Raw genomic sequence first — 26649 nt, forward strand, 5'->3', positions numbered from 1 at the left:
CACAGCGTCTGCATCACCCATAGCGACCTCATAGCAATGACCAATCGCTTACGAAAGTGACTCAACTGCAAAAAACAAGACGTGGTACTGCGCTTCTGGGAGTTGAAGTTCTTGTATCGGATCGCGGATGATTAATTTCACTCCCTTTGGCCGATACTAGCTCGTTGTTCACTCTTATTCACTCTTGGGGTTAGTTCCTTATTATCAGTTCAAACAAAGAATTTTAAGAACTAAGAACTAAAAATGAGTGCATGTCAACAACCATTTAGAACACAAATAATTTAAAACTATTTCAAAGTTGGGAGTGGGACCCCAAACCTGGTAGCACAGGTACAATTTTCAAATCATTCATTAATTACTTCCGAATGCTTGATTTATCAAACAGGATAGGCATGTTTGATTTTATGGGGGCATTTCATTAAATAAACTGTAAGCCCCTTGAACAGGAGAGACAGAGTCTACAGAGAACAAGACAGGAGGAAGAGGAGACAGCTTAATATGTCCGACAGGCATATGATGGTACTATGGTCAAGTCCAGGGCTACAGAGTTTTGCCAAATAAGCAGTTATTGCTGCTTATGTGTGATCTTACTGCTGGGTTATGGTTTATTTATTTATTTATTTTTTTGGACATATTTCTCAGGAGAGTCCTGGATCCTAATGTTATCCTGCCTTTATACTAGAATTACTGAGTAGCAATGGCACAATAAACATATCAGCACTGACAAAACTGCAGAACCATGACTCCAGAAGTAACGGGCCAAGAGATTTTACAAGTGAAATGATTTATGACTAGCTAAAGCTGTATTAGATCTTGTGTTTGTTCCACTGTGGGCTTGGTGTTGTTTTCACATTGAGTAAGATTTTTTCTTTGAACTTCATGATCCTGATATGCTCAGAGCAATGAATGTCTGTACAAGCCTTATTTAAGGTTAGCTACCTGCATTCAAAAAAAGCTAAATCAATATGTGCAGGTAGGACGATGTGACATTTCAGCTCCTCAAAGAGGGCACAAGGAATCAATTACTTATTGTATGCATGTCGCAACAGATGAGAAAGGCAGCCAGCAGAGACGTCGTGCCGTTATTATCCGGTATTTACTGTCGTAGCATGGCCAATCGACCTGCGGCCCATTGAAGCAAAACCAAGGTCACTTGTTTTGTACATGGCCGTTAGCATTCATTTGAGCGGTTGACACAAAGCCATTTTACTGGAGCACTATTGATGATGTGGAGATTCACTGCAGCAGATAAAGGGATGAATCAAGTCAAGGCTGGCTGCAGCGCTCGGTAGCGGTGGTGGCCCGGGCGTTTCAGCAGTCCATCAGCGGCTGCAATCTTCCAGGACAGCCAGCTCTCGGGCTTTAGTTATTTTCCACCCATTTCGAGCGCTGTTGTTGTAAACATTTTGTTTTGCTCACACACAGACACGCGCATACACACACACACTAATTATAGATTCCTCTCCTCTGTTATCAGTCCCTGAAGACAGGATCAGATGGCAGCGCTGTGTTTCAGAGTCAGCTCCATTAAGAAAAGCCCACTGGTTCACTCTCAGCGGGACTCTCCCCCGGCTCTTCGCTCAGGCTTGTTCATTTCCTCTCCTTGGAGGAAACATTTGTAGCTCACCTCGTGAAAACGTCCTTGGCTCCTTCCGAAGGAGGGTTACTTAGCTTGTGTTTTCAGATGAAATTTTGAAACCAAAATGGACACCAAAACAAACACCAAGCCAGAAAAATAAGTGATGGGAAAATCAAGAACACTCATGCATGCTGAAGAATACTAATTCAATGTGTTTAAATGCTTCACAATGCCATTCCTTTCAGACTCTGATGGGAATGCCTTATAATTAAATGCTGTAGAATTGAATAACAATACCCAAATAGCCCTGATTACCTCTGAGAATAACTCTATTATGTAGCTGGAAACAGCTGCCTCTCATGAAACCCCACTGTAGGATGCTTGAGAAATCATTAACTCACAAAACAAGGAGCATCCACACAGCAACCAACCAAAGGCTCTTTTCAGCTCAGTCAAACAAAGCACACTCTTATCTTACAAAATTGACCAAAAAGTATATTACCTCAGCCTCTGAGTATGCTGTTTAATGTACAGACAAGGTCAGGGTCAGTCCATAGTGGAACAGAGTGTGCATATTCAACTACATCCTCATGCAAGGGAAAACAATTGGACAGCTGACAAAAAGCACTGTGAATTATGTGTCTGTATTTAATGTAATTCAGCTGATCTAATCTCTACTCACAACTTTTTCCCCTCGTCCCTCTCAGGTCTTTGTACAACTATTTTATTTGAACGCTGCTGTTAATCCAAAGCGACTTGCAGGGCTAACAAGTTTGTAGCCAATTCCCATCGACAGACTGAGACTTACGGGAGCAAGATAATATTGCAGATGAAAATATAAGTTTCATCCAGTCAGTGCTGTCCAGTCTATTAGGTATCACTTTGGGTTGACAGATGGTAGTGTAGCCACACAGACTGCCATGTATTTACTGAGGTTTGCAGTAGTATCAGCATTTATGTACACACTGAGAGAAAGTGACCAGGAAGTCATTTTAAATGTCCGCCAGTCTAAGTGACAGAGAGATCATTTAAATCGTAATTTGCGTTCTAAGATACTGACCACTGTGCTCACAAAGACACACACGATACAATAACGAAGTACATTACGTAAACAGATGAAAAAGGAAAAAAATGACAACCAAACGACTTTGAGGGTTCCTCTTTCATTTTAATATAAAAACAAATTCACAAGTAAAATAAAACAAGATACGCGTGTCGATTTATCCGATCCAAACATGCAAAGGCGTTTCCATCTGTTTTACAAAGGGAAAAAATGGGTCATAAATAATAGCAGGGTAGAGAGAGAGTTCTGAGAAAGGAGGGTGGAGTTGCACTCCAGTTCGCTAAGTCCAAACTGGCCGTCCTGGAGAAGCACATGAGTATGTGAGGGGTGCTGGTGTCAGGGGTATTAGAATTCTCCCAGACCTCATGGAGCTGTGCTCCAGTGAGCATTACTTTGAAGGCTGGTGTTCAGGTGTAGAGTCTTCCATTCAACTCTCCAGCATCATTTCATTAATTTGACCCCACCCAGGGCCAATTACAGTGATTACACTTTCTGATGACCAAGTCTCCGTTTTATTCAGCAACATTTTTACTGGAACAGGTGATGTACCAAGTAAGGTACACTGCAATAAAAGATAGTAATGGTGTCCTAACCCCGACCCTGGGGTCTGGAGTACAGTGCTGTTGACTGTTAAACTCCCGTCCAGCTCAGAGTGCTGTCTGTTAAAAGTCCAGGTCCCCTGCAATTCTACAGCTTACTGCAGTCACCCTGCAGAATACAACACCACACGCTAGTACAAACAAGCACGTTCACAAGAAAAAAGACCCCCTTAAACATTTAAAAAAAAAAACAACCCTGTACATTAATTAGAGCAAAGAAAAAAAAACATTTATCGGTGAAATAATATGGAATGTCTTAAAAAAAGATCTTAACATTTGATATTTAAGAAGAGTTATTCACATAGGTGTAGAAAGACAGCATGAACGTTAATAGCTCAAATGAGCTTTTAAAGATCTGCACCCAGTACTTCAACCAATTACATGCAACTGCTGATGTATCGGTCACTAATACTCCACTTAATGCCAGAGGATGTGTTTTGACTGCACAAGTATTAACATGATGCCAAATAAACATAACATTCATTTGCTGCTTTGTTGAATAGTCTGCAACGTGTCCATTAGTTATCAGCTTATTAATGTATCATTAAAATCCACTTGGGTTTGTTCCATGAAAATATGTAAGCAGGGATGGAGCCAGACATTTATAAATATGCCCTGGAAAGTCCATTTATTTGCTCTTTGCTCGGTACATCCAGCTAAATAATTTTACTAGAGTTAATTTCCCAATGCTTACTGTCTTCATACAGAAAACGGATACATTATTCAACACTATAATTGTGCTGTAAAGTTAAGCTGTTATTTTCAGAAACGGTTCCAAGTGCCTTTTAAATTCCCTAAAAGAGTTTAGCAGCAGTTTCACCCCAGAGATGAAGAGTGACTTGTGATTCCCCAGATGGACAGAGCTGCTGGTAAGATACTTTCAATCACTGCATTTTCTGAGATGGTCATAGCATTTCTGACACAGATCTTCTCTGGCCTCTTTCCCTCTCTCTGGGGGAATGGATTGAGTGTCTGTAGAAAGTGCAGGCTCTCTGTACAGCTGGTAAGGTCTGCCTCACTGTGTTTGGAATAGGTACGAGTTTTTCCTGCTCTCTGTAGTGTGGATAGAGTCTCTGTCTCCCCTGGCTCTCTCTGAAACAGGTCGTCTTGCTCTCAGTGGTGATTAGACAGCAGACTCCATGCAAACATATGCTAATTAAAAGGTCTCTGTTCCCTCATGTTGTTTTTTTTTCTATTTAAAGAATCAACATAAACCTTTCATTTTAAATTGGGAAAGCCTCAAAGAGCCACATTCATTAGCAGATCAACACACAGCAAGGTTATGATGCTCCTGATCGTCGCATGAGCAGCCATGACACACATTGCACAAATAAAATCTCTCAGAACACTCTCAAACTGCTGCCTTTAAATCTCATGTGAACTCATTAAAAAAAGACGGAAACAGAAACACAGCGTTCTGTCTTAGGTACAGTCAGAAACTCAACACTGCTGCCATTTACTGGATACATTGGGTGGTTTCATTCAGCTAGGGAAGAGTCTGAGTTGCTCTTATTTTTTTATAAAGTTGAAGCTATTTCAGTATAATTTTCCCTGGGCGTTTTACTGCAGCTTTTGACTTTGGTCCTAGAGCAAAACACAAGTGCACCATGGGACTGGAGTGAGCCAGATCGATCTGCGAAGGTATGATACGGCTTCCTCAGTCTGTTTTTGATTTGGCTTCCTCTGTGCCGCCGCGTCTCCTGAAGTGATTACAGACAGCTCGGCTCGGGGATCAGAGCGGCGTATGAAAACACAAAGGCACACAGAAGTAAGGCCGAAAAACAACACAGGACAACCCAACGATAAATTAACAAATAAATAAACAAAGCGACGAGGCCAATTAAGAAAACGGCTTTGTAGTCAACATTCAATGGGTCTGCGTACTGCATATGAACCGAATCCCCAACAGAGTACTGCACTGAATGTGTAAGCACAGCCAAGACTTGCGTCTCTGGTTATTATTCAAGCAGTACTCGCGGGTTTAGATATGCATAAGCAGTAAAGTAATGGAGGCTTCAAATGAACTAATGGTTCATTACAGATAATGTCCCTGGAAACACACATTTGTTTTTCTTACCACAGAGAATAGGCCATCTCCGTGACAGTAACAAATACACGTCATGCAAAGAGCAGAACCAGCATAATGATGAAATGAACCTGGTAGCACCTATGAAGACCACACCTTCTAGGTTACAGCAATGAAAAAAGCCTTATAAATGAGTCTGCTATGTTTAAGCTCACAAAACACCTCACAGGTCATACTGTTATACTTAGTCTGCACCACGAAAACAGTGTGGAAATTGATATATGAAATGGGAGGGACGTCATCTAACAACAAGCGGCAGCTGATGACTCAGCTTCCGTAACAAAGCAATTGCCAGATGAATAATCGTGATTGGATTTCTTGCTCCTGTTTCCTGCAGAGCCATTATTATTACTGTTCTTCATAGCCTGGAATAATTTACCTTTTACATCACGGCTTACACAATGCCCATTTTCACAGCTGGAGGCAATTCGGGTAAAGTACCTTGCGCCAGGTGAGAACCACAGTGTCCCTTTTAAAAGTCTTTCAGCAGTACCCTGCGATGCTGCCCTGCATTCAACCGACTGAATCCATTTATCTGTGGTATTTGGGGCTGGTCCCCCCCCTCTGCTCAGAATGTGTCACGAGTGTTTGACACTGTGTGTTACTTGCAGGGTGGCCTCCTTTCCTGATGGGGGCGACGCAGCGTGATGGATTGCAGTCATTTACAGCCAGAGCTCATGCTTCACAGCTCTTCCATTTTGATCGATCGGTCTGCCTTTAAAACACTCTGGGCAACATCTCTTGATGTCAGTGCTTTTTTTTCACCTTGTTTAGTCAGGAGTACAGCTCTCGTTCAACAAAAAGCTATTTCAGGTCACCTGGCGCTCAAAAGTGCAAGGGCCAATTTTATGATGCAGTTTGTAATTTTGTCAATACTTTTGAGCCTCTTCAAGTAGGACTGCATGAAACGATCAAAACATAATCAGTGGTGCCAAGAACGACTGACATAATTTGGGAAAGAGGGTGCCTCCTTAAATCAAAATACATCACATAAAAAACTGAATACATAGATTAAATATACCAATAAGGCAACAAACAGTTTGTGTATACACATTGTGCACATTCAACACAGTCAATTATACCAATCAAATCTTTACATAAACTGTTTTCACCATGTACATCAAATTCCACCAAATACAAATCATAAAATAAATTATTTTACATTTCACCATCAAGTTTGAAAAATACAGACTGGGGTTAGTGTCACAAATAATCGTAATACTTTCCTCAACACAAAGGACGGTAAAACTTGGTCCCTCGCCTCTGTGACTGGCAGATCAGTCTCAGCGACTGCCACCACTCCCACCCACAATGAGACGAGAATAAAAGAGGGTTTTAGACTGCTGTGCCGTAAGACTGTAGATTTCGCATTTCAAACTCGGGCGGAGATGTCAGTTCAATTTGACGTTTCCTTTTACGCATTTACACCTGAGTTAATTTGGAGCTGCAAGATAAAGGAGAACCCTTGGCAAAATTTGAAAGCTTGTTTCGTGTTACGTGTCAAGTGCTTATACTGGTGATGCAAAATGAAGCATTCAGAACCACGTCCTGTAAGCCTGGAACACCTCCCTCCTCTTCCAGTGTATGAGGCAAGCCACCCTCAGTAAAAGCCAGATGAAATCCTCAATGAGATCAACAGCATGTACCAACTGCAGACTGATGAAGACATTTTTATACACGACTGTTGGTATCTTTAGACGAGTGCAGAGCTATTCACCTAAAAAGGAGCTGTATTTCCACAGGCCCTTGTATTTTGTGTTTGCTGGCTGGTAATAAGACTGGCTTGCATCTTGGCATGGGGGAGGGGGGCAGAGCACTAAGCTTACAGTGGCGCAGTTCAGGATGCTAAATCATGCATCCGAGTACTTGACACACAACATAAAACGTGCCTTTTTTTGATCAGAGGTCTCCTTTAAAGGGTACGAATGCGTGTCGGGATTGCAGTGTAGGCTTATGGCCAGTGGAAACACTGCAGCTGGTGACTGTTATTTTCATGTTGGTCCCTTGTTGCTGTTGGCATATCCACAATAAAAAATAACAGCACTCCCGCAATACAGCTTTGCGCATCTCTCAAATTTACTAGATAACAGCGACTGACTTTTTTGCTGTTTCAATCTCTCCGACCTTTTCGAAGATTCTCAAGCCTGATACATCGATTGTTATTTTCCAGTGAAGCGAAGTGCAAGGCATTATTTTGATAGCGTGTAAGTGTTACAGATTGTGGATTGTCTCCTAGCACCACCAGAAAAAGAGAGTGTTTATCGATCTTTTCAAAGCTTCCTGGCACACACAGGCATGATATTTCAGACCTTGAATGAAACAGTGCATAAATGAAATTATAAAGCTGGTACTGTAGTCAGGCTAGTCTGCTGTCTGGGTCCAAAACCCGCAACCCTCTCTGTGCAGCAGAATGCCCATGGCACCTGATGTGGGTGCTGTCTGGTCTATACTGTATCCCTTCCCTTGTCAAGCCAGAGTCCGGCTCATCCGCCCAGGTATGGTCCTGCCCGATCTACCACTGCATTTTTTGTCAATTTGTGCAATATCCAATAGTGAAACCTGAGCCCAGCATGCCGTCTGTGATTTGCCTTGTTACATGTAGGTCAGACACATGTTTAGCGACCTGCCTGGAGACGTTGCATCAGTCAGTCCCACTGCCGTCAGCGAGAGGGACACATTACAGAAACTTTTGTTCAATATTACATGAAGTGCAGCTAGTCATTTAGCTACTGAAAGACCACACTTCCAAATTGGCCTGAAACATTTCCTTGTTCTCATCAAATGTCTTTTCTAGCAAGATACTTATCTGTATCTGTATTAAATCTAGCAAGCATGAGCTTTTTCCCGTTAGCTGGCTAGCAAATTTGCAAGGTCAATGCTTGAGAACCCTACAAATTAATTTAGTTTCCAGGCTGAAGCGTCTCCTCCATCTGTCTCCTTCTATTCAAATTCCTGCGGTGAGGCTTATTATAGCTCAGGTACCGCAGTTCCAAGCCTTGTCAGCCAGGAGAGACCAGCCTCTGGCAGGGAAAACGGATAAGTGCACCGAGTGGCAGACACACAAAGCTGGGGGTTTTTGGACCAGAGGTCCACTAGCACCAGAGACGCCTGTGCCAGGCTTCCTGCCCACAAGCCTCCCTTGGCTGATTCAGCTGCCGAAACACCACCCCTGCACCACTTCAGAAACGGGGACACGCGTACACGCGTTCACAGAGTTAAACACCAAAAAATGAACAAAAAAGAAAAAAAAAACAAAAATGTAACCACTGCATATTTGCAAAACAGTGCTAACTCCTGAAATCCGTCTTGGCTTGCTCAGCAGTTTCACCCATCTTAGTAAACACAAAAACAGCAAAATCATTCCACGGCACAGCTAGGGGACTACAGACAATAGAATGCCTTAGCTCTCCTTGAGAGCTTTTCCCCCCAATAATCTCATACCCTCACCACTGTTAGAACAGAAATGTTTCCCTGGCTCCTGGTCCAGCACAAAGGACGACCAATTATATGCTTGAAGAGACGTGATGATGGAGGTCATCTTCACTGTAGTGTAGAGAGTCCGCCATCTTATATACAGTAACTTATATACAGTAACTGCTTGCCAACCTCATCTTAGTAAGGGTAACAGAAAAAATGTGAAGAGGAAGAGCATCCCTCCTCCACCCCTTCCCTAATCCCGCGGGACACAGGAATGGTTCCAGAGGATGAAGCCGAGAGACGGCTCTGCCGAACAATTTACCTTTTATCTGCCGCCTCTGGCTGGTGTCAATCCAATTACAGACCGAAAAACGGGTGCAATGGAAAATACCAGAAAAGCCAATTATACTTACTCTATGAGACCTGGAGGCAGAAGTAATGTGCTCTTCAGATCTCCGGAATTTCAACTAATTTCCAACTGAATAAACCATCAAAAGAAAATACAGACGTTTTTTTTTTTTTAAACGAGCGTAGTGGATGAGCCTCCCGTTCCCCCTCTTGTGAGAGCCGACATAGTGTGTGACACAGGCCAGAAATGAAGCTCAGGGAAGGAGCTCCTGACCACTGGGGGAGGTGGACGGTGGTGCAGGTTTCTCCCCCGTGCGATGGGATGGTTTGGAGAACGTTGTGGTGATGTTTCGCTGGAGTTTCAGGATGGAGCCCGCAGGCAGAGTCCACTATAGCTTCACCGCCACCACACAGGCGCCCGCCCTGCCCAGGCACAACGGCGCCACCTGGAGGACAACAAGAGGAAGGGATCATCACTTGGTCTGCATCAAAGGAGAGCAGCTCCAATTCTGAGAGTCAAGAGTCCAGAAGGGTTTACAGTAGTGAGTGTTAAATTTAACACAGATTTACACCTGTGCACACCAGATGAACAGTCCACATGACTAAGTGACCACAATAAAGAAACTGAGGAAATAAAATGAAGCAACAGCCTTCAAGGACCAGAGATACCCATCGCCCTCACGCAGCACTGGGTCACACTGAAATGACACCCCCTGGACGGCACATTACTCAGTGTCTATTTGACAAAATTAATCAGCGTGGAGTGACAGATGGGAATACTCCGGGGAATAATTAGTCAGCAGCTGTAAACAGCAAACACGGCTGCGTGCCTGCGACCAGCATATGAGGGCCAACGCAAACGCAACAGCAAGTCCGAGCCTACACAGAGTACATCTTAATAGCGTCTGATTCAACACAACAAGCCGGATGTTCAAAAAAAAAAAAAAATCAGACACTGCAGCTGAACAACCACACCAGGTCGGTGGCACAAACAATTTATTTGCGAGAGTGATGCGTTTCATAAATGCGGACTGTTCCGGCTAGGGGGAGGCTGAGCCGATATGAGCGCTGTATTACCGCACGGAGTCCCGTCCCCCCGCCCCCCCCCCCCTCCCCCTCCCCGGCCGCCGGAGTGTCCGTGACACATCCATCCTTCACGGGCGTGCGGCCCCTTTTCCGCCTCACGCTGTGCCTCTGGCTGTCGCTGATTCAATTGCAGACAATAACCGGCTCAAAGTCGCGGCGGCGGAGGCGCTCAGGGGGCCCCTGTTCCCACTCCTCACAGGTTTAAGGCACAACCCCACAGCGTGTGAGGCTGGAGTCCCCTGCGGCCCTCTCTCCCTGTCTGCTGTCTGTGTATGACGATAGATGGCCCCTCAGAGCAGTAAACACAGATATGTTGTGGAAAGTCAAACTAATACAGGGGGGCATGAAACCAAAGCAGATCCAGATTAAATTCAGAATGGGTTTGCACTCTTTTAAATAAGGGAAAAATACAAGGCACAAGGACATGTGGGCTTGGCTGATGCCTTAATCTTGGCTGGACTTTCCCAGCTGAAGGTGAATTATGGAGGCTGCCAATGTGTCTCAACAGCTCAAATAATTGGTTGACTGATTGCAATCATCTGAAGTGCTTGACTGCACTTCATGAAAATCACTTAAAGTTAACATCTGATTCTCTTTTTTCCTGACAAATCAATGAGTGGCAATCATGGGGTTACCATGACAAAAGACAAAACAATAACCAGTACAGGGATCTATCACCGGCTGGTGAAAAGTCCTCACCAGCCACTGAGAAGGAGAAACAGGAAGGAAACAAGGGCTGAAAGGGAAGACGCATGAGAGAAGGAACTGGACCAATGAGATGGAGAGAGGGAAAAACAGGATGGCGGGCAGCTTTCGGCATGTACCTGTGTCCACTCGTTGGTCTGCGGGTCGTAGGCCTCGACGGCGTTGAGATAGATCTGCCCGTCGTACCCCCCCACGGCGTAGAGCCGGTCCCCCAACAGGCACACCCCCACCGCGTCCCTGCTGATGCTCATGGGAGCCACGGCCGTCCAGGTGTCCGTCTTGGGGTCATACCTGTTGGGCACATGCGGTGTCTGGGTTTAGAGGCAACTCACATTACATTACATTATTGTCATTTAGCAGACGCTCTTATGCAGAACGATGCTCATAGGTTACAATTTTTACACGTTATCCGCTTATACAGCTGGCTGTTTACTGGGTTAAGTACCTTACCCAGGGGTACAGCAGCAGTGCTGGAGTGGGGAATCGAACCCACAACCTTTTGTTTATGAGCCCTGCTCCTTGTCACTATGCTACACTGCTGCCCTGCACATCCCGCTTGACCTTTTTCAGCGGCTTTTTACCGCGATGTTTCAAATTAAGAGCTGCCTGGCAGATGTAAAGAAGGTTAGACTTCAACAAATTAACAAAAGTGTCACTTTACGTGCACCAATGACTCATGTCTCATTCATTTTGCAGGCCGTCCTCTTAGTGCTGTTAGCGTTGGGGTTATGTTAGCACGTCGTGATTCATTGCGGTGAGTCATCTACACAGATGTCCCATCCCTTCCCATCACAGAAGCACAAGAGAGAAGATTCGCTGAGCCACTCTCCATGTCTGAGGAAACATCTATTAAATTACATCATTGGCATTTAGCAGACACACTTGTCCAGAGCGACTTGCATAGGTTACATTTTTTTTTTTACATGTTACACATTTATACAGCTGGATATTTACTAAGGCATTTCTGGATTAAGTATCTTAACAGCAGCGTCCCAGTGGGGAATCGAACTGCAACCTTTTGGTTACAAGCCCTGCGCCGTACCACTATGCTACACTGTCTATGATACTATACACTCCTGCCCCCTTTAACATCCATTTAACATCCCTTTCACCATCAGAACAGACAGCCCAGTCAGGCTATACTAAAATCTGCACAAATTGAGAGACAGTGTGTGTGTCAGCTCTCTCCCGTTCCACCACGGCCGCATCCAGCCCTCTTACCCACACCCGAACCCCGCCCCCCTCACCTCTCCACACAGTCCGACAGGCGTGAGGCGAGGCTGGAGGCGGGAGCATCGTGGCCCCCGATGGCATACAGGAAGCCGTTCCAGGTGGCCACGCCCACCCCGCCCCTCCGCTTGGCCATGGGGGCACAGCTGGTCCACTTATTGGTGTGGGGGTCGAAGCACTCCACCGACTTCAGGCAGGAGCTCCCGTCCCGCCCGCCGACAGCATACAGCCTGCCGAACGACCCAAGGGGGGTGAGAGGTAAAACCAGCCGTCAGTACCAGAGGGGCTCCCCCCCCCCCCACACAGAGCATCTTATTCAAAACACACACAGCGTTTCCTTTAAACAAGCGGGCTCTTTCCGTTATTGTCTCGGTCGCCTTTTGTTCGCCTGCCTCCCCCTCTCTCTCTCTCTCTCTCTCCCTCTCTCTCGTTGTTTGTTATCCCGCCGCCCGCTCTGTACCTCTCCATCTTATCCCCCTGCCTTTGATAACTCCCAGCTCCCCACCACCCTTTCAATCTAATTGCAAATGCAGCTCCCTTCTTCAGACACTTCTCCGCGCTTTTGCGCTTTGAGGAGAAGGAGCTCCGTTACTATCCCGCTCTAAAGGCCACTGGAGAAAAAGCAAAAACGTGATTGATTGAAGGAGGCGGGGGGGGTGCAGGGTGCAATGATTTGTGAGATCAGGTGTGGGTGGGAATACAGATCGGTGTCTGTGCTGCGGACCCCCGCAGCGACCGGGCATCGACTGTCAACAGCTGCGAAAAAAAACTCTGCTCTTCCTCATTTTAACAGGATCATCAAATATGAACACAAAAGATCTCCCCGCTCAAAAGCCTTGTCACTCGGCTCCCATTCTTCCTCAGATACTCCAAGAAGTTTCTCCCTCTTCATTTTGAAGAATATTGCATTCATTAAAGAAGGGAAAGAGAGTAAAAGATTTTGTTAAGAATTCCTTTCCCGGGTCTCGCCGGCTCCCTGCCACTCCCGCCCGCCGTTCATGAAGACACACGGCGCTCTCACAGCGAGGGGGCAGAACTGCATTCTGGGAATCCGTTATGATTTTCAGAAAGACAGAGGGGAGGTGAAAAAAAATTAAATAAAAAAAAAAAAGAAAAGTGAAGTGGATGCACAGCTGAGTGTCTGTATGTATGAGCGAGACGGGCGGTTGCCGCGGGGCGAAAGGAGCAGAATCAATTTGCGGGGCCCCCCCAGGACCCAAGACCCTCTCCCCAGCTTCCTGCAGACACGCACAAGTCCACGGGCTCAGCCAGGCGAGTAATGAGATCCCTCAAGCAATAAAGAGCCCAGAGACAAGCTGAGGGCTGGGACGGGGCTGTGGGGGGGAACTCACACCCCTGTCCTTCCGCACGGTGACACGGCGCTACCGAACTCCGAAAAACCTTTCACTCTTCTCACTGTAAATGACTGTTCCTTCGCCGCTCCTGACTGACACGTCTTATGAGGGTTCTTTTAGATGTGAGATTTAAACCATCATGTGTTTTTTATTTAAACCACAAAATGCTGTACTGTTAGCAATGTACCTGAGTGGGTCTGCATCTATTGTGTCATTACATTACATTATTGTCATTTAGCAGACGCTGTTATTCAGAGCGACTTACATATGTTACAGTTTTTACATGTTAACCATTGGATATTTACTGAGGCAATTGTGGATTAAGTAGCTTGCCCAAGGGTACAGCAGCAGTGCCCCAGCGGGGAATTGAACCTTTTTGCAACCTTTTTTGGTTACGAGTCCTGGTCCTTACCACTACACTGCCGCATACACTATCTTCTGTGAATGTGTCAGAGATGGCATTTAAGAGAGAGAGGCCCTATAAAACATCAGCAGAATTGAGCTGGAATGTTCACAGCACACAACTCTACTATGTGTAAAACCACAAGGGGCGCCTTGCTCTGTGTGTACAGTAAAATAGAGCAGGGTAAAGTAAGCTCAGTGGCTCCAGGGCGGGACTCACTTGCCGTTGAGCACTGCCACGCCCACAGTGCTGCGGGGCGTGGCCATGCTGGCCACGAAGCTCCACTGCCGCGCCTGCGGGTCCCAGCGCTCCACCGTGCTCAGGTAGCTCCAGCCGTCATGACCCCCCACCGCGTACATGGGCCCCTCCAACACCGCCACCCCTGAAAACACACATACGCATGCATGTACATACACACACAACACGCACGCATACGCACGCACACACAGACACACACACACAAAGACAAGACAGATTAGCACACTTTAACATTTGTAATCCTGGGAATTAGTTGCAGCCACCATCTGTCAGCCCCTGCTATCAGATGCTCAACATCTGGACCTACCTGAGTGTGCGTGACATGACACACTCACCCAGGCTGTTTTTGTAAACGGACACACGGCCACATCTGTGGGTGGACACAGGCATACACTCACACTCACCCAGGCCACATCTGTGGGTGGACACAGGCATACACTCACACTCACCCAGGCCACATCTGTGGGTGGACACAGGCATACACTCACACTCACCCAGGCCGTGTCTGTGGGTGGACACAGGCACACACACACACTCACCCAGGCTGTGCCTGTGGGTAGACAGGCACACACACACTCACCCAGGCCATGCCTGTGGGTGGACATGGGGGGCATGACGCTCCAGCTCCTGCTGCGGGGGTTGTAGCACTCCACAGTGTTGAGGGTCTTGAGCCCGTCGCGCCCCCCCACCACGTAGAGCCGGTCGTCTAGCACGGCCACACCGAACTGCAGCCTCCGGCCGCTCATCACTGCCACCTGCTTCCACGAGTCACGGCGCAGGCAGTACTGCTCAATGCTGGTGGCTCCTGCGGCAGAGGCGGCAGAGAGACATCAGAGAGACGGCAGAGAGACATCAGAGAGACGGCAGAGAGACATCAGAGAGACGGCAGAGAGACGGCAGAGAGACATCAGAGAGACGGCAGAGAGACATCAGGGAGACGGCAGAGAGACGGCAGAGAGACATCAGAGAGACGGCAGAGAGACATCAGAGAGACGGCAGAGAGACGGCAGAGAGACATCAGAGAGACGGCAGAGAGACATCAGGGAGACGGCAGAGAGACATCAGAGAGACGGCAGAGAGACGGCAGAGAGACATCAGAGAGACGGCAGAGAGACGGCAGAGAGACATCAGAGAGACGGCTGGCACTGTGAGCTGCATCACTGCACACCTCCCTGACTTCTGCAGAAACTAACACTGCCTTTGTTTGGGGGAGATAATGAAGGGAGAAGACAAGGAACCATTATGATGCCATTTTGTGAAATCTTTTTCATTGACTGTGTATTATACTGGGGTTTGAGCGTCACTTTTTGAAAGGAGTAACAAGGCAATATATGGCAAAAAGCCGAAATCCAAAAATGTTGGAAAATATCAGTTACTGCCACGTTCCTACATGCAAATGCATGCATTTATCTGAGGACATATTTTACACATCACATTTTGATATCACAAATTTTATTTTAATTACATTTCTATATTACATATGTGCAAGAAACAATAGTTATGTTATTTTGTCCTGATCTGCCATACATATCAAATATTATGAAAACCATTTAGATTTATGATTATCAACATGCAAATTCAAGCATAAAATACACAAGGACTCCCCTGACATGCTAATGCCAGATAAGCCAGCTGAAGATTGTGAAAATTGATCCAAACTGTCAAGAGAGATGGATAGATTGAGAAAGAAGGAGATGGAGAGAGAGAGAGAGAGACACAGAGGCTGAGAAAGAGGGAGACAGAGAGACTGAGAGAGAGAGAGAGAGAGAGAGGCACAGAGAGATGTGCCCGCAGACCTTTGGTGGCGTCCATGCCTCCCACAGCGAACAGCGTCCCCACGGTGGCCTTGCGGGGCCGGGTTCGAGGGCTCTGCAGCAGGGGCCGGCGCTCGGGCAGCAGGTGGTACTTCATGGCCTCCATCACCAGCCGCTGACACTCCACACTGTCCCGCAGCAGCGGGTTCGACTCCATGTCTGCCAGGAACTGGGCGGGGCCACAGCGAACAGTAAGGCGGAGTCTTTCACTGAGACCAACCAACATTACAGCTCTCGCACAACTCTTACATTTATCAACCCAGGGCCGCTCTGTGGAAAAATTATCAGCGCTTTCCTTCACAATTCTCATTTAACATGCATATCAGACTGGAGCCTGAAATTAATTTCATCTGGCAAAGTGTCTTGAAAGTTTTTGAAAATGAACCCCGCGGACACGGATCGGCCGGACGTGCCAAGTATCCCGAGCTTGTAGGCAGATTTACAAACGGTCAGAACATGGGCTGCGTTTTAATCAGCACAGACGCCTGAGATATGAACTCAGCGCAAAGCTGGACTGCACTCCCCTCGCTTCTTGATTAAAATAAAACCGAATTGGCCATTAGGGCGCTGGTAATCGTAATGGCAGGCGTGGATGTGTTCCAGCGGTTTGTCTGGCAGCGGTGAGGGGACGCAAAGGCCGAGACGCTGGCAGATGCTGTAATTTCTACATTTACCACCGTCTCCACACTGACCTCTAAGGTCCAGTCGGACAAAAAAAAAAAAAAGAGCTGTGGTCCAACGCTGGACTCATTCAAAAATGCTAACGTACCCAGTACCCTCTGCTCAGGGCACCAGTGTAGCAGAGTGGTAAGGAGCAGGACTAACCGAAAGGTTGCCGGTTCAGTTCCCTGCTGGGGCACTGCTGTTGCACCCTTGAGCAAGGTGCTTAACCCAGAATTGGCTCAGTAAATATCCAGCTGTATAAATGGGTAATGTTAAAAACTGTAACCTATGTAAGTCGCTCTGGATAAGAGTGTCCACTAAATGCCAATGACATAATGTAATGTACCCAGCACCGCACCCACAGGGCAAGCTGTGATCTCCCTGAAACTCTTTACCTCAGAAGCCCATTACTGTGCCCTCTCTCTGAGGCCATGCTCCTAATTTCCTATTTATCTCTCCCCGCACGTGACGCCCCAGTCGCTGCCTTTGTAGCCCGGCCGGATGTTTTTAATCAGACCAGGGGAGCTGAATAATGCCAGCTCGCTTGTTGTACCGGAGGTTTAATTAATTCTGGTTTTATAAGCGTGCCCTCCCAGGGCTCTCTGAGTGACAACCCCCCCCCCCCCCCCCCCCCCGCAGCTCTAGCTATCAATTTCCTCACAGGGGCGACACAGCCGCCTCGTCCTCACCTAAAAAGGCTCGGCCAGCCTCGAGCACCGCGCTACATTTTAGCGCCGTTCTGAGCTCGGGGGGATTACTCCTAATAAAAACACCTGGGGGGGCTATGCAACCTAAAAGCACAGTGCTGTCATCTTAACCTTGAGTAATGTCTCTAAGTAGGTGTCACGTATATTTACTTTTCTTGCAGCATTAAGTTTTCTTTCCATTAATTTGAGAGATAAATGGAAAAGGCTGCTTGTTACTTTTTCCACTGCAAAGTCCTTTGGAGTTTTACTGAATAGAAACATCTAAAAATTGGAATCTACTCAGTTTTGTTGACAGAAACCTGGTCTTAATGCACAATTCTTGCAAGAATGTGTCCAGCCTTTCTGCTGATGAGTATATACCTATATATAAAAATTATTTCAAATTTCAGTGAATTTCCCTGAAGTAAGAAGGAAGTAACCCTCAGTTTCCATGATATGGGGAAAAAAATATCACAGTATCCTCCCTGACGCAATCTAGACCAGACGAGAAACAATCTATACTGCTGCACCCAGCACTCTTCCTATGTGACCTTAATATCAGCCCAAATTCATTCTGCTCTCATTGACAGCTAACGATCACTCTGTTTTACGAGCGGTGCACCTGCGAAGTGAGCAAGTAATGATCTGTCTTTATCACCTGTATCTATCCATCTGCTCACAGAAAAACAGCTGCAATCATAATTTACTGCCCTGCAAGAAATATTGTTTGCAGTTCCGTTATACGAGTCATGTGGTGTGCACCTGTAAATCTCAAAAGCATACACAATGCCCTATGTACCCAGAACAAGCAAATGTTAAAGTAGAGTTTTGAGGAAAGAAATAAACAATGGCACAATACCAAATAAAAATGTATGAGGGTTCAGATTTATGCATGTTAGATATATTTAATCACTTCTTATTTTTCTGTGATTCACATACAGTAACAGATTCCGGACACTTGTTCCCTAAAAATGGAGTGTTTGTTGATGGACATTATCTGGACATTCAGTTAACCAATCTTCAGTGCCTAACCCGTAAGGCTTAATAGCATAACAATTTTAAGTATGCAGTAATGGGTCTTGTTCCAAAAGCCTAGAATGTGAATCAATCCCAACAATCCCAATTAGCGGCCAGCATTTTACTTTATACACAGAAAAGAAATAGGGGTTGGGTGGAAGGTAATAGGTTTTCAAATGACATATTTCTGCCGGCTAGTAGCGCGGCATTGTGCTAAATCACTTGATTAAAATAGAATCACATGTGGTTTGGAGCTGAAACTGAGGGCTGGTACTATCTGCATGCATAACCACCTCAAAAGGAAGTACCATCTGTCTAAACTGGTTTCAACTGATTAAAATGGAAAAAGGTAACTCAGCATAAAAGTTAATAGCGGTTAGAACATGTTACCACTTGTGTTGCCATTGTGAGCATCTTGGTGTGCTTTTTTCTGCCATTGTTAACAGCACAACTGAAAATTAATGACAATTTCCTCAAACATGTCGTTTCAAGAATTCATCTCCTAACCTAATGCAACAGCCTATAGTTTGTGTACATATTCAGTTTTGTAAGGGTAATTTTATGCTGAAAGTCATCAATCTTTAATATCAATGCAAGTTTTATATTCTTTGGTGGGTACCTCACCCTGGATTACAATCAAACTGAAAGCAAAATCCAAAATTCACACTGACAACCTCACAGTGAAATCACAAAATGTACCATACAGTTCTCTTGAAAGATTTTATGAAATTAAATACTACACTAGTACTAAAGGAATCACCATTCCATTTGACAACATTTTTAGGAAAAAATGATGTTACAGTTTAACAAATGCCTCAGACTATAATTACAAGAATCATCATTCGTGTATCTCCAGGAAACACACTGGTAGTTTAGATAAGATGCTAAACTATGCTCTTGCATAACCCTTTATATTTTCAATGATCAGGTCTACTTGCCAGTCATACACATATTTTCCACTCAATCTTAAGGTAACAGAAATCTCAGAAATATAAAAAACAGAAATATTAAAAAAAATCCACCAATATAAGGTAATGCAAATCCATGTTTATCTCAGTGTCTATACATCTATGCTCACAAGTCTAAGAAGGAATAAAATTATACTTTGCCACCCACTGGGTTCCATCAATTTTTAAAATATGATTTAAACAACGTCTTAGTTATGAACACAATAAGCACATCATTGCTAATCACATCCTCCACAAGAGACATACATTTCATGGAATATGATCATTTTTGAAGACAAACACCTCTTTTATTGATGCAACTCAGTCACGCTGCTCCTTCTCAGAAGCTGCAGTGCCTACAGACTCAGCATGCTGGAAAGGTGACACTTCTGATTCTTTTACATAACTATATTAAATATATGCACATTTACAAGGTATGTCCTTTTTATTCACACGATAAGAAGACTCGACTGGCCCTTGGTCTTTGCCATTGTATGCATGATTTAGCATGTTAAATCCAAACATACTGCCCAACTGCAAAAATAAGCACCCTCTTTTATAACTTCTTAAGAATAAATTTATGGGTGGCATAGAATGCTGCGTTGACTTAGAAGCACTCATATGTTTACTCAACAGATGAACATAATTGCACAGTCTCCAGCACAAGGAGGGGGCACATACTTTAATTATCAATCAATGCACTGAAAATAAATAAATTCAATGTCAAGAAACTTCAAACATCCAAAAGAGGTGCACAAACAACAGCTTTTGCCAAATCGGACTTTCATGTGCTTCCCCTACAACGAGCATCCGAGCAGCTTATTTTTATGAAAAGGCATATTTCATATTCTCCACCCTTGACTGCACTGAACTGAAATGACCTGGAGTGTTGCATTTGTGATGAGCAGGCGATTCAGTTCTGACTGGATCCAGGAAATGGTGAATTATGTCTTTTTGTTTGCCTCATGAAAGCCTAACCACCTCCCCCCATCCACCCTCTCCCCCCCCCACAAAAAAACAGATAGAAAATGGCCTTCAATAATAAAGAGCAAATGCCTTTCTGGGTTTCGCCTGACCAAGGAAATGGACCCCCCCTCCCCCCGGGGCTGGAGGCAGGGAGGGGGCATGGAGGGTCCAGCTCGTCCTGTAATCTCCGTCTCCAGACTCCGAGCGCGGGGATAACACAAGCAGGGGGAAAAAAAACGCTCACTAAATCATTCCGCTTTTCTACGCTCCCCCCAAAAATAATTCAATTACTCATAGCGGAGCGCAGCCACCCACCAGCGAGGGAGAGAGAGGGGGAGAGAGAGCACGGCAGCACTCCGATGACTAATTCTCAACTTCCCCCCGCCGCTCGCCTCTCCGACAGGCCCGTCTACCCTGAAGGACAGCTCCGCGCTCGTCCCCAAAATGTGCACCTCTCATAAATCCTATTCATCGCTCCTCTTCACTCCAGTCACAGCTCATGTACAGGACAGGGGAACCGCTTGAAACGCTGGAGCTTGGACATCTCTCAATGATTTGTGATGCTTATGCGCCTGTCTGTCATGCACAGGAGATTGACAGCTTGCTTGTTTTAGCCAGTACCAGACATATTCTTGTTGGTCTTTTCAGATGTCACAGGGTATAGCACCTGCTTGCATAGAGCCCTGTGTCTATTGTTAACTGAGGCAAGCCAGAATCAGAGCTAACACACTAAAGCATGAGCTAGTGAGGCTGTGAACCCATGCGAAGGGGACTAAATGTACACTTTGGGGTTATTTCTTAGAGATCAGACCAAGAAGATAATGGGAAACATGCATTCAAAGACATTTTTAAATAAAGACTCATGCTGAAATGCTTAAAATTCGTTTCTTAGACATATGAATAGTGAAGTTGATGCCTATGTATGAATTTCTTTGCAAAAAAAAAAAATTAAAAAATATTTTTGGCTATTTTGAAGAATCTTTATAACAATTTTTTGGTCGCTGAATAATTCTGTTTGTCTTATTTCATAGTTTTGATGTCTTTACTATTATTCTAAAATGTGGAAAATGGTAGAAATAAATAAAGAAAAGTGTCCAAACTCTTGACTGGTACCATATGTGAGATGAGTGCGGAGCACTGTCTCTGCTGTAGAGCTGAGCGCTGATTGGCTGGCTGGTGTGGGGCGGGTCCTCACCTGCGGCGTGAGGAGGGGCAGCCGGATGTGCGCCAGGAGGCCGGGCAGGTGCTCCTGCCGCTCCGCGGTGTCGTAGTGCACCCAGCCCAGCAGGGCGCCCACCACCGTCTCCTCGTCCGGCACGTTCATGTCGTCCGACGACAGCAGCTTCTCGATCTCCGTGGCCGGAAGCAGCAGGAACTCCTGGTTCCGTATCACATCCAAGAAGTGCTCCTGTCGACCAGAGGGGGCGCTGTCTGGTTAAAGGGCCTCGTCCAAAGCATAAATACAAAGCTGAGTGGTGAAAAGGCCATGGACCAACAATGTGCTACAACTGAGTAAACTGAAACTAACGGATACCAGGCTGGGGAAGGAAGAGAAATAAACAAGATACAAGAACAAAAGCAAAATTCCTGCTGAAATTCTTACAAAACATTAGTAGCAGAGAACACTCTGTTCAGCAATGTACCACGCATTAATCAAAAAATGTGTACGGAACAGCAAAAAATTATATTTCAGTTTCGTCCTGCAAAGTATAGATACTGTAATAAAGTATGGTGGTTAGACTGAACACAGCCCAGAGAGTTTCATTAGTCTAGACATGAGCCTGTATGGGCTCCAAACCCAAGAAAGGAGACCAGTCAATCACAGCGTTCAAAAGTGGGAACAATAAAATCTAACTCAAAGACATGAGGGAGATGGAAAAGAAACAGAATTGATTTGTTTAACCTTTATTTAACTGGGTCAATTCAGAAGCAATCCTCACTTTCAATTACAAACCTGGCTTAGAGGCTGGCAACTCTGTAACTACAAAACAGATCAAATCAGGCAACAGAGATACAAAGACATAATACAAATCAACACATCCCAATGTAGGGCAACAAGAGTTTTAACGCAGACCATAAAGACAGGAACAAAAGAGCCAAAAATGACCACATCATATTCACACAGATCCCTTCATAAAGACTAAATACAGAAGATTTAAAATATATGAAACAATAAATAGCAATAGCACTGTCGGTGAACGCCTTCACTGTATGACCTTCCCATAAGCACTCAGGCATTCATAACATGTAATAAGATGGATATCTTTTTACAGTGGCATTTCTTATAAGCTCGGATTACACACAGAGAGGAATCTTATTTCAGAGCTGGATTTTCTGGACTTTTCAAAGAGCAGAACTCGGCGGCAGCGACGGGCGAGACGCCGCGGTTCGGTCTGGAGCGGCGTGCCGATGTTGCAAACGAGTCATCGTCACCTCCGCGCCGCAGCTGTCACACAAAGGTGGCCTCCCCTGGGCGCCTCCATAATTTATGGCACTGCACTTCCTGTGAGCCACTGTGACGTGACTGTCATTATGAAAGGGCGTTAGATTTAATTTCCTGTCAGGAAGCAGAGGAAGAGAGAGGGAGAGAGATGAGAGCGAGGAATAACCTTGTGATTCTGGTGGATCTCCCCTCAGCCTTCAAAAAGAAAAAAAATGAAACACACACACAAAAAAAAAAGAAAGGCCGCCCTTTTCATGATTTGAAATTTAAATCTTTTCCAAAGTAGAAACAGCCTCTCTCTCTTTCTCTGTCTCTCTGTCTCTCTCTCTCTCTCCGTCTCAGAGTGTATCGGTGAGGCTCTTATCTGTAAGAGGGAGCGGTGGAGTGTATCTCTTCCTGAGCTTCCCAGCCACAGCCACTGCCTCTGCTCTTCAGGCGTTCAGCTCTCTTTAGACACCTCCCATTCCACATGCAGCTGGTGATACATACAGTCTATTACTGCAGTCTGCTACATGTGCAGTCTATTAGTGCAGTCTGATACATGTGCAGTCTACTACTGCAGTCTGATACATGTGCAGTCTACTATTGCAGTCTGCTCTGTGTGCAGTCTACTACTGCAGTCTGATACATGTGCAGTCTACTATTGCAGTCTGCTCTGTGTGCAGTCTACTACTGCAGTCTGATACATGTGCAGTCTACTACTGCAGTCTGATACATGTGCAGTCTATTACTGCAGTCTGATACATGTGCAGTCTTCTACTGCAGTCTGATACATGTGCAGTCTATTACTGCAGTCTGATACATGTGCAGTCTATTACTGCAGTCTGATACATGTGCAGTCTACTACTGCAGTCTGATACATGTGCAGTCTATTACTGCAGTCTGATACCTGTGCAGTCTACTACTGCAGTCTGATACATGTGCAGTCTTCTACTGCAGTCTGATACATGTGCAGTCTACTACTGCAGTCTGATACATGTGCAGTCTATTACTGCAGTCTGATACACGTGCAGTCTACTACTGCAGCTTGTTATACATGCAGTGCATTGCTGCAGTCTGATAGACATGCAGTCTGTTACTCCAGCTGTTCATACATGCATTCTTTTAGTCAACCTGGTTATGTACGCAGTCTCTCACTGCAAAAAATGGCAGAAAAAAAAGTAATTTAACTACTTGAATCACTATGCAAATATGAATGTAGTTGTACTACCAGCAATCTACTGCAAAAAACTACTAGTTAAATTACATGTAGTTCACTACTCCACTACAACACTGTCTATTACTGTAGCTGGTTATATGTGAAGTCTTGGTTCTATGAGCAGTCTGTTACTGCAACTGGTTTTACGTGTAGTCTTGGCTCTATGCGTAGTCTATTACTGGAGCCCTGATTGTAGAGATTAGCCAGATCGGGGAAGATAATTGAGGGAGAGAGAAGAGGCATGTCTGATAGGAGTCTCTGGCTTGTAATGATAGCTGCACAGTAGCGAGGTTCTTCTCTCCTGCTCTCTCGGCACGCCGTCTGCATTCTCTCACTAGTTTGAGCCCGTTCGGAGGAGAGCGCTTGCTGTGCTACACTGTGCGGACGCTGACAGGTGTCCTCAGAGTAAAGGGCAAACCAGGCTCTAATTTAGACCCATCTTACAGATGCACACTTCCTCTGCAGTTTCAACACTCAAACACGTCTTCTCACAACGTGAAAGTCTGTCAAGTTTCAAAATCCATTGGCTAGACATTGCGTTATTCAGTTAGCTATCAGTTAGCTATCTATAATTACTATTTTATTATTTCAATAACCTAGGTACAGCTTATCAGTTAAAATGACATAAAAATGCAATGACATTTTTTATGCAGTAATAACTATTTGTAGTTATTATTTATCAATGAAACTGTGCATATCACTACTGTTCAGAGATGGAAAACTTTTGTGCAACCAAGCTGCTATATAATGTAGTTTTTAAATTTATTTCAATATCAACAGTGGGCCACATGTTATTGAATCAGAATTCATTTACCCCTATACCCCTCCACATATTTGTGGGGCTTGATGCACAGCTACAGGCTGAACACACACACACACACGCGCGACCTTGGAGAACGCGTGTGAGAAGAAGACGTCTCTCACTCTGCTTCTGATGTCAAAGCAGATCGGATACGAGGGAACAAAAGCGTCTTTATTTGATTCTCGGGGGAGGGGGGGGGGGAGAGACGCGCCACCGTTTGATTTCCTAATCCTGCTCCGGCTCTACAACCCCAGCTCCGGCGCAAGGAGGCCTAGAGTGCATAATGAGCACACAGAGGGTTTGAGTGGGAGCGCGCTCCGGTGCTCCCCAAACCCCTGACGAACCCCTCACAGAGGAAAGCGCGCGCTCCTCTGACACACCGGGCCCCGAAGTGCCCTCTGAGGCTCACTCCGCACAAAAACAGCGCAGAGCGCGGTTTCAGGACAGAGAGGCAGCGGCGTTTCGTCTAATTGTCTCATTAAGATCGGCTCGCCGTGCGTGCGCGCATCTGAGGATGACTCTCCTCAGCCGTTTCCTCATTACAGGGGCGCTTTGCTTCATGGGGCTCCAGCACAACATTTTCTTTCTTGTTTTAAAAAAAGAAATTAGAAAGGGATAATAAAAAAAGAAAACAGAATCTCGCCATTGCAAAGCAATGTTTATAATAATTCAAGTGAATGACAAGGCTATTACGTGTTACAGCCTGAAAAACAAGTCAATTACTTCTGGATTATAGGTTATTAATAATCCCACTGGAAACATGGAACAACAACAGACCAGCTTTTACAGACAGTTGCCATGGCAACCTCTGGCGAAACTCTGGGACTAGCGGGCAGTGTTTATCCATTATTTTCTCAATGAAAATTGGCCTCCCTCCGGTGCCTACTAACATCAAACACGGCATAACATGCCAGAACAGCTTACCCAGCCACGCGGCGTGACAAATTAATTGTGGTACAAGGACGGAGAGATCAGTTCCCCAGCCCCGCAGAGCGAATCAGCGTCGCCCCAAACCCTATGCGCACAGACACGGCCACACGCAGACACACTTACACACACACACACGCACACACTCTCCGCCTCGCTTGCCCACCCACAGCCTGCCTCGCGTCTTAACCCAAACTGCAAATTGCTCTCTTCTGTAACAATGTGTTTCACTGATGCACCGAGACCGAGATCAGAGCACAAAGCTGAGAGCAGGAAGTGACATTGTGGCTTTACAGTACACAAAGGCGGTGCTCAGTGTGCAGCATAAGTGAGGGGTACAGTGCTCAGTATGAGTGAAAGACACAATGTTCAGTTTAAGTGAAGGACACAGTGTGCAGTATAAGTGAAGCGCACAGCGCTCAGTATAAGCAGCAGACGTGGGTCAGACTTTACACACTCCAGGGTGTGAGGGCGGGGGCGCTCACCATGGTGTAGTTGTGCGCCACCCTCTGCAGGTCCTGGCAGCCCTGTGCGTCGGCGAAGGAGCGGATGCCCAGGCAGTTGGAGGGGTGCAGCTGCTTCATGAGGAAGCTGCAGCAGGCCTGCACCACGGCCGCCAGCTGCAGCAGGCAGGCCGCAGACAGCAGGTTCTCGATGGTGTCCTCCCGCAGCTCCAGACGACCTGCAGGGGGCAGCAGAGACACGCAGCGTGGTGACGACATCACACAACATTCACTTGCAGCTGCACCCATCCACACCCACCGTCAGTCTTAAACAACTAATACATTAGCATGTGTGTGCCACACAGGCTCCACGCCACACGGGTGTAATCACCCTGACGCAGCGGGGAGAAGGCACGTTTAAAGGGGCAGCTGTGTAGCTTAGTGGTAATGAGCAGGACTCGAAAACCGAAAGGTTGCCAGTTCGATTCCCCGCTGGAGCACTGCTGTTGAACAATTGGGCGAGGTACTTAAACCAAAAATGCTTCAATAAATATCCAGCCGTATAAACGGGTAACACGTAAAAAATTGTACCCGTGTAACCCGTGTAAGCCGCT

The 26649-nt window shown here is 45.7% G+C and overlaps 1 protein-coding gene across 1 annotated transcript in view; it reads right to left on the reverse strand.

Moving 5' to 3' along the window:
* Positions 1-9285: 9285 nt before the first annotated feature.
* The window catches only part of klhl5 (kelch-like family member 5), a 33238-nt gene continuing 15874 nt past the window's right edge, over positions 9286-26649 (reverse strand). Inside the window, exons 4-11 of the mRNA XM_036516695.1 lie at positions 26078-26274; positions 21418-21630; positions 15926-16112; positions 14710-14934; positions 14091-14253; positions 12131-12343; positions 11003-11174; positions 9286-9538 (exon numbers count right to left, since the gene is read on the reverse strand). Coding sequence (XP_036372588.1) covers positions 9482-9538; positions 11003-11174; positions 12131-12343; positions 14091-14253; positions 14710-14934; positions 15926-16112; positions 21418-21630; positions 26078-26274 — 1427 coding nt within the window. The 3' untranslated portion in view covers positions 9286-9481. The remainder of the gene's footprint in view (positions 9539-11002; positions 11175-12130; positions 12344-14090; positions 14254-14709; positions 14935-15925; positions 16113-21417; positions 21631-26077; positions 26275-26649) is intronic.

The sequence above is a fragment of the Megalops cyprinoides genome, chromosome 22, assembly GCF_013368585.1.
Source record: "Megalops cyprinoides isolate fMegCyp1 chromosome 22, fMegCyp1.pri, whole genome shotgun sequence".
Classification (NCBI taxonomy): domain Eukaryota; kingdom Metazoa; phylum Chordata; class Actinopteri; order Elopiformes; family Megalopidae; genus Megalops; species Megalops cyprinoides.